The sequence below is a fragment of the Maylandia zebra genome, unplaced genomic scaffold (genome assembly GCF_041146795.1).
Source record: "Maylandia zebra isolate NMK-2024a unplaced genomic scaffold, Mzebra_GT3a scaffold01, whole genome shotgun sequence".
Classification (NCBI taxonomy): Eukaryota; Metazoa; Chordata; class Actinopteri; order Cichliformes; family Cichlidae; genus Maylandia; species Maylandia zebra.
Genome location: NW_027490031.1, coordinates 2,493,444 through 2,502,175, shown reverse-complemented (window position 1 = coordinate 2,502,175; position 8,732 = coordinate 2,493,444). Strand labels below are relative to the sequence as shown.

The window sequence follows — 8,732 nt, the reverse complement described above, 5'->3', positions numbered from 1 at the left end:
AAAAATGGCCGATTATACCCTGGACCCCAGAGGGTAAAACATTATTTTTAAGTAATGCAATAGTTAATTAATTACTTTTAGAATATTATAACTCAGTTACTAACTCAGTTACTTTTTTGAAGAAGTAACTAGTAACTATATTTTAATTACGTTTTCAAAGTAACTTGCCCAACACTGATAATAATATAATAATAACGATAAAGTTGTGGATCTCAGACTCCACCAGTGTTCCTCTCACTCATCAGCATCCACCCTCAAAGCTGCAGTGTGACTGGGGCAGGTAATTCTGATCATTCCTCCTCTGCTGCAAGACCAAAGATGATCATCATGTAGCTGTTAAGACAGTAATGGAAACTTTACACCTGACTAGAATCAGCTTCCTGTGAAGGCTGCTGACCTTCTGAAGAAGAGCAAACACTGCTCTGACATCCTGTCAGCTGACACAGCTGGATGTATACCCCTGAAGTATTTCATGTTCACAGAAATGACAAAAACATAGTAATGACACTGAGAACTGTACGACAATCATCCAACACAGAGCTTCACATCATTTACAGGTACTCATAATTTCCTACACTAGTTTATTTATCATAGTTTGTGTGAGTGTTTCAAGCTGACAATCAGCAGGCTTACAGCCAAACTCTGTTCTCACAATTCCCTTTCAGTATGCTTAAACCATACAGTTGTCAACAATGCTTCACATAAATTGATAATTACTCTTAAATTTAGCACGGTGGCACGGTGGTTAGCACTGTTGCTGCACAGCAAGAAGGTCCTGAGTTCAATTCCACCATCAGGCCGGGGTCTTTCTGTGTGGAGTTTGCATGTTCTCCCCGTGTTTGCGTGGGTTCTCTCCAGGTACTCCGGCTTCCTCCCACCGTCCAAAGACATGCAGCTTGTGGGGATAGGTTAATTGGATAATCCAAATTGTCACTAGGAGTGAATGTGAGTGTGAATGGTTGTCTGTCCCTGTGTGTTAGCCCTACGACAGACTGGCGACCTGTCCAGGGTGTACCCTGCCACTCGCCCCATGACAGCTGGGATAGGCTCCAGCGCCCCCCGTGACCCTGAAAAGGAGAAGCGGAAGCGAATGGATGGACACTTAAATTTAATCAGTAATCAATCATTTGTGACACAAAATCCTAAAACAAGCCTGATGTGACATTTGAGGAAACTGAACCTTTCCATATACATGTAAAAGCATCAAGAACAGTGTGGTATTGAGTACTGATTCAAAGTGTTTGCTTTACCAGCTTGTAAACAAGAACAAAGCAGTGTCTGTTCTGTATAAGGTCCAGCTTCATGTATTGTTTTTGTGAACAACCAGTATTGCATAACATCCGAGGCTGTGGTTGGCTGGAAACCTGCATGATGGCAAGAAATGGTAGGATGTGGTCTGGCCTTGTGGTTCGTCTAAAAAGCATAGCTACTGTTTCTCTAAGCAAGCTGCAGAGTTTGGATAGTCTCTTAAGAGAATTCTGTCAAAAGAGAAGTTTAGCAAAGAATGCTTAGTTAGTTGGAATAGTTAGTAGAGTTGCCAACTGTCCTCTAAAAAACGGAATCGCCCAGTATTCAGAGAAAATGCTACACCTTTCATATTGAGCTGAGAAGGAGCACAGTTTGTCCCGTACTTCAGCTAGAATGAAACAAAAACACAAAGCTGGAGTTATTCTGTTGCTACGCTGCACAGCTTCCTCTTCTTCTCTCATTCTCTCCCCCTCTCTCTCTCTTGTTGCTACTTCAATCATGAAAATGATCACTGATCAGCTGATCGGCTTTTCTCTAGTTTGTTTATCGGTCACTTTGCGCTAAAAAGGGAAACCAGCAGATGAACAACAGCAGCATGTTTAAGCTTGATCAGCTGTTGTTAGAGTTTATTTAATATTACTTTCTAATTGTCTAATTGTCATGATGTCGGTTTGGTTATTTGGTGAGAGGGAAACATGAAGATGAAACCAGGAGATGTCCTTACTGAATCATCAGAGCTGAACAGGTGATGGAGAAACAGGTTTACCTTTTAGGTGACATGGATGAGTTGAAGTTATGAACTGTTTCTGAGAGACAAATAACACCAGGATCCTTTTCTATGTAGCTGACAGCTGGTAACTGTGCAGGGGCGGGTCTAGCAAAGTTTTGCCAGGGGGCCATGAAGGGCATTAACAGGGAAGGGAGGGTAAGCAAAGAGCTTTCATTCTGAGGCTTCTGTCTTTAATGTGGTAACATGCTGCCGTTAAGAGCTGAAGTGAGATTCTGTTGCACACTTTCATCTTCAGTCATCATCAAGACACCATGAAGACTGCAGCCGTCACACTGCTCTTTGGTGAGTCACACAGAGCTCCTACACTTAATAATTTCAGCTCCCACAGAGATCAGAGCGAGTCCAGCTAAAGAAGAGATACTCTGTGAATGCTGAGTTTCCTTGGTGCTACAGGAGGTAAAAACAGGAAGTCAGCTTGTTTTTGTAGACAGGTGTCAAGTAGAGACAGCTGCAGCAGAAATGAGAAAAATAAATTAAATTAAGAAACTAGAAAGGGACATGTGCTTCATTTTTTATCCCGTTTTGTACAATTAATGTACATGATAAAAGTGTATTAAACTGTACGTCTCCTGTCTTTATCAGTTCAGTTTCGACCATACCGATGGTTCATGTTAAATATGTCATGCTGTTTTTAACATCAAACACTAAACACATAGTTCTCTGAGTCAGTAACAAGTAGTAGCAACGTTTAGAAAGAATGGAAAAAATAATAATTTAAATACACAAAATAGAGGGAGGAAACTCCTCTCTGGCAGGAGCATTAAAACTAAATTATCTTCAGAATATCTGTGATTACAGAATGAAACACAAGATGACTTGGAAGCTGAAGTCCCAAACTCAAAAACACTGCTTAAACTGACCCGAGACCATATTTTTTTTTCTTCTGGGTTTCAGGAAGAGGGATAATCATCTTAAAACAGATTGTTTAAAATTTGGTCCTACCGAGTTCAGCAACGGCATTTGACAGTTTAAAGGAAAGGATATGAATGAGCTAAATGGGCTAATTTTTAAAAACCCAGAACCAGCTCTCTGTTTTGGGCAGCCAGTTAGCTGCTATTCTTTTAAGGACTCAGGCTGCCAAGCAAACCTCCAAAACTGCTCAAAATGAATTGCTCGATTATAGGGGAAATATTGCAGACAGCATCTTTTTAGCTGTGAAAGCTAATTAGACAGCAGAATTAGCACCTGTAAGCCACTGTGTGATTGTGCTCAGGTACGTGACTGAAGAAATCTTCAATGTGGAAAGGTTTGTATCTCCCAATCACTGATGAGAAGTGCTGAGGGATTAAAAATCAGTAAAGGAGGAGCTCTGGCCCTGTAAGCTGGAAACAAACTCATTATTCTTTGTGAAGTCAATCAAACTTGAGATTTAGGATTTAGCTTGTCATGATTTAAAAGCTGTTCAGGTCCCTTTAGTGAGGAATGACTTCCTCTGATGACATTATCCCAAAAGGCCTGATACATGAAGTGCTGCACAGATGGTTGAGCTTTGGTAACCAGATTTTTGTAAAGTGCTGCTAACAGTTTACAGGCTGATGACTTGGTTAGGCTAACTTTATCCAGGCATGCCCAGATTAGGTCATGCTTTTAAATATAGCCATCTAAGACATCAAGCATGGATATCACAGCAGATGGCCACCCCTACCTGAGCCTGGCTCTGCCGGAGGTTTCTTCCTGTTACAAGTGAGTTTTTTCTTCCCACTGTCACCAAAGTGCTTGCTCATAGCGGGTCATATGATTGTTGAAACCCAACAATCTCTGTATGTATTATTGTAGGGTCTACCATACAATATAAAGCGCCTTGGGGCGACAGTTGTTATGAGTTGAATATCTCCTAGAAAAAGAGCAACAGCAGTTTTTTTTTCTCCGAGGACAATAAGAAGGAGTTTAAAGACTTTTAACTCTGTGGACTTTTTACCTGTTGCAGGTGTGTGTGTGCTGCTGCTGTCTGCACCGACTGTTTCTGCAGGTGAGGAGGTGGAAGTGAAAACAATCAGTGAAACTCCAACAAGAACACAAATAAATTTGCTCTGTCTGTCTGTCCTCCAGTCTCTCTGCATGCTAAACCAGACTCAAAGCAGTTCTTCAGTAATTGTGGTCAAGTGTCTCTGCATTGTGTTGACGATAAACAGACAGCTGATGGATGGACAGTGAAGAGGACCAGAGGAGGACTCACTGAGGACTGTGGAGCAGCTGCAGGCTTTGATCTTGATCATTCTCAATGTAATCTCAATTTGTGCAGCCCCTCTGATGGAGCTTACTTCTGTGAAAGCTCATCTGGACAGCGTAGCGATGAAGTTAACATCACTGTTTCAGGTACAGATTAGTGATGGGATTTCCGGCTCTTTTTAGAGATCCGGCTCTTTCGACTCGCCTCACTAAAAAGAGCCGGCTCCTTCGGCTCCAAACTGGCTCTTCAGGTTGTTTTGTTGCTTTAATTAATTTAGTATTAACAACAAAATAAAATTATGCACAAAAATAATTACTAATGTAAAAGAAAGTGGTATTATTTATATATAAATATATGCAGTTGCCCCTAGAGACAAAGCACGTAAAAACTCCAAAGCACATTTCTAGCGTTAACTGAACTTCAAAGCAGAGCTACTAGATCACTTAAATTACACAATTGAAAGCATGTGTGTTTGTGTATTTATACACAAGCACTCATATATATTCAAATAATTAAAAAAAATGTTCATTTACCTGTTACTACCACACACCAAATCTGGTCGTAGGTACTTGCTGGCTTGTGTAGCCTCTAGGTAACAAAAGCTCAACACTGCCCCCTAGCATCCTGGAGCACTTCTGTTGTGTTTTGTACGTGTTTTGTCCTAGGGGCCACCGTAAATATACTTTTATTTATTCACTCCACATAAAATGTAACAAATAAATCATATAACACAAAAACCAATTCTTCACATTTCAACTTTTAACTATTTAAATTTTCAGCTTTTTCCTTTAACAAATTTAAAGTGAAACAACACAAAACACTGCAAACCACAACACAATTAAATATAAATTATAATATGAAAATAAAAAGAACATGCATATTCTCTGTCATATGGACCTGCATGAATAAACTTTCTGAATCCTTTATCATCTGCAACCGAAAATAGTTGTGGATGATTACTATACCTTTCTAATGTATAGTAATGTATAGAATCAGATCTGATTCTGAAGGAAGTGATCTTTTTCCTTATTCAAACTCTTTTCCTTGACTATAATAGAAATGTCATAGAGATCAATGAAAGGTTGTAGTTTATATCTTACTTTAACGATACATGTTCTTCCCCTGTTAATGTATTCAAGTCACATAAACTAGAAGAGCCAGTGAAATCTATCCCATTGTTACAAATGTTGGAATATTAAAGAAGGAACAAAGAGGTCCATATTCACTGTAGTGGCACAAAACCTCTATTTGACATTTAACACTGCTGGATTTACTAAAGAGACTCAGTGTCCAAAACTAAATAGATTTTGCATTTCAAATATTTCAAACTCAACCACTCTGTGCTCCTCCGCCACTGCCTTGTTTGAGTTTTGGACAAAATGGATTCTGGGATATTGAATTCCGTCATTTCAAGCTGATTGGAAAACAAAACAGCCAATCAGATTTTTTTTGCATCCAAGTCTGTGATTGGCTGGTTTTGTAGCACAAATACAACAGTGTACAGAAAGAGTTGAGCGCCCACGGGCAGAAATGTTGAGAGCGCGAGTAACACAATGTGAGCAAGAGCAAATGCAAAAACTGAGTGACAGGGGCTGCTGTTGTGTGTGTGTATGGACAATAGCAAACACTGAAATACAGTTTTTGCATGCAGCAATGACTTTTGTTCACTCAAATTTATCTTTTCTTCGCTCAAAATAAATTTCTCCTCAAAATGCAACACTTGCACCTGCAATTTTTTTTTTTTACATGCACTCAGAATAGTAGCACAAAAATAACGCCAAAAACCAAAGTGGCTGTACTGTCTGACTGACTCCAAAGTCACAGGTGACTGATGACCCCTGCTGAAGCTTTAGCTTCTGACTGCTCTGTTAGTGTAACTCTGTCTCTCTTTATGAATCGTTTTGTCTCTTATACAGAAAAAGGAGTGATCCTGGAGATCCCTGCACTTCCTGTGATAACAGGAAGTGATGTCACTCTGCGTTGCAGACAAAGCAATGGTGACATGGTGGCAGCTTACTTCTTCTTCAGTGGACGTCTTCTTGGATCTGGATATAAAGAGCACACCATCTCCAATGTGCAGCAGTCTAATGAGGGTCTGTACTGGTGTGCTACTGATCTGGCTGGACCATCTCCTAAAAGCTTCCTGAAGATCAGAGGTCAGTACACTGACATCATTTCATGTCATTGTGGATACATAGTACAAAAGTCACCTGTTTAACATTTTCCTAAACACTTTCCTTGACCTTGATGGAAAGCATCATGAGGTGGAGGAAAGGTGTTGTCACGAAGAACTGAGGAAGAGTAGAATCATATATTTAAGACAATTCCCTATCAACAACCATTAGTGAGGAATGAAATCATTAGCAGTGTTTCTGAGCGTGCGGTGCCAAGTTTGGACCAAGTCATTTTACTTTGAGTGACAATACGATTTAATGAACTGAAATCACTCCCTCACCTCTCCTCCTACAGATCCTGTAACTGCTTTCAGATCTTCTGTGGCTCCTCATCTTGAAACCATGCGCTCCAGCTCCTCTCTTCCCTCTTCTTCTCATCCAACCAGCTCCTCCTCACCTGCTCCTCAACCTCCTCCTTCCTCTCTGTCTGTGTTCAGACTTCTCTTCCACCTGCTGGTCTTCTGTCCATATTTCATCACAACCGGTCTGCTGCTGTCTATTTACCTGGACCGGATCTCCGCCACACGCTCAGGTAGATATCTGCACACAGGTGCATCACTGTGAGCTAGGTGATGTGTTTCATTGTTTTTAGTTTTGCTTCATTGAGTTTAGATATCTGTGTTCATGGTGTTTTGAGTTTACGTTATCATAATTATTATTACTGGTGTAGGAGTAGATTGTTCCTGGATTATTTTCTCAGTTTAGTCTTCATGTTTCTTACGTTTGGAACCTTTTAGAAGTAAAATTATCGTGGTTAGAGTTGTAGTTCATTTTCACTTTCTTGTTTTTCAGCTTTTACTTCATGTTTGGTGTGTCTATGTCACTGTACTTTTGTTGTTGCTTTTTTTAATCTTTTCGGTTCTTGATTTAGTTTTGCTTCCCTTATCTCAGTGTCCCTGATTAGTTTCAGCTGTTGTTGTTTTCTGGTGTTTCCTGATTCATCCTCATTGTGACTGTGTGTAGCAACAGTTTTCACTTGTCTTCTGTTTGAGTCTCTGTTAAGATACTCTCCTGTTTACCCGTCATTCATGTGTCTAATAAAAGCTGTTTTTTAATTAGTGTGTCTGCATCTGGGTCCACTGATGATCAATCAGTAGGCAAAGGAAGTAAAACGTCTTCACACTTTCTTCATACTTATATCTAGATTAAATAAACATCTTTGTGTGAGTGCTAAATGAAGCGAATCCAGGAAACCTAAAGACACAATAGTTATGTTAGACGTGTTTCATTGTACTGGTCACTGATGTTTTTACTCTGTCCACAGGAAACAGAGTTGTTGTTTCCATGGAGATGACCCACCAGGGTGGGCAGAATGAGGAGGTTGCTGTTGATGTCACCACTGAGCATGACGTCTCTGAGTGATCCAAATTAATGTTTCAGTGCAGCAGGGACCTGAAACATGTCAATCTTCTTAAATTCTGATGAAACTTTATGATACATGATCAAAGAGAGCGACCATCTCATCGGAAGCTTCAGCTTCTTGTTTATTAGAAGGAAAACGTAATTCTGGTTTTCTCTTGTTCACTTCCTGTGAAGCCCCTGAAGCTGTTTCATCAGAGCCTCACTGAGGCTGTTAATAACTTGTTATATATACTTTATGTCTGTCATTAAAAACTATAAATAAAGATATATTTCCTACATTCACAATATTAATAAAATAAATATGTATGAAACAATAGAAAAAATAGAGTGGGCCTTTCTGCTTTATACAGCATTCTTTTAGGAGTATAACATAAGAACAAGAGCAACACCGCCCATGTCTTCTTTAAAAAAGCAACGACAGAGAAACTTTACAGAGACATGAAATTATAGTTTCATATGACTGATAAATTCAATCAAATAAAAACACATTTTTAAAAATCCTGATAAGCAGAATTAAATAATCAAAACAACCCACAACAGTGTGGACAGATTTAATGGAACTTTACTGAGCTACACATTCATCGGTCATGTTTATATGAATATAAAACCATTTATGGCTGAAACATAAATCATGCATGTATATCAAAAATAAAAATATTCTGAACATTTGTCATTAATATGAAATGATGAACTGATAAACTGTTTGAGTCAACGTCCTGTCTATAAGACAGTTTGCTGGTGATTATTTGGTAATTGTGTTTTATGACATGGATCTGTTAGCAACCCACCAGCTAGTTCTTAGAAAAACATTAACATCAAAACCTCATGTATAAATCAAACAAAGTACAAAGTAGTTTGTGAAAAGACAGTAGATGTGATGCAGACGAAAAGTCGCCTGACAGTAGAAATCACCACTTGGCAGAGGTTTGGCTGGTTCACGAATCATTATGGCACAGTACTGGTTTGGTTTCCAGTGTCTAGAAACCCA

The 8,732-nt window shown here is 39.3% G+C and overlaps 1 protein-coding gene across 1 annotated transcript; it reads left to right on the top strand.

Moving 5' to 3' along the window:
* Positions 1-2,219: 2,219 nt before the first annotated feature.
* On the top strand, positions 2,220-8,008 carry LOC143415603 (uncharacterized). The gene is made up of 6 exons (XM_076880894.1): positions 2,220-2,320; positions 3,966-4,007; positions 4,088-4,354; positions 6,125-6,364; positions 6,678-6,914; positions 7,647-8,008. The coding sequence occupies exons 1-6, from the start codon at positions 2,290-2,292 to the stop codon at positions 7,742-7,744; spliced, it is 915 nt and encodes a 304-aa protein (XP_076737009.1). The 5' UTR covers positions 2,220-2,289; the 3' UTR covers positions 7,745-8,008.
* Positions 8,009-8,732: the final 724 nt, after the last annotated feature.

Excerpts from the sequence above, each read along its gene's own strand:
- LOC143415603 (XM_076880894.1), top strand. The coding sequence starts at position 2,290 with ATGAAGACTGCAGCCGTCACACTGCTCTTTG. Across the intron at positions 4,355-6,124 it reads AGTTAACATCACTGTTTCAG|AAAAAGGAGTGATCCTGGAG; the intron begins GTACAGATTAGT and ends TCTCTTATACAG. Across the intron at positions 6,365-6,677 it reads AAGCTTCCTGAAGATCAGAG|ATCCTGTAACTGCTTTCAGA; the intron begins GTCAGTACACTG and ends CTCCTCCTACAG.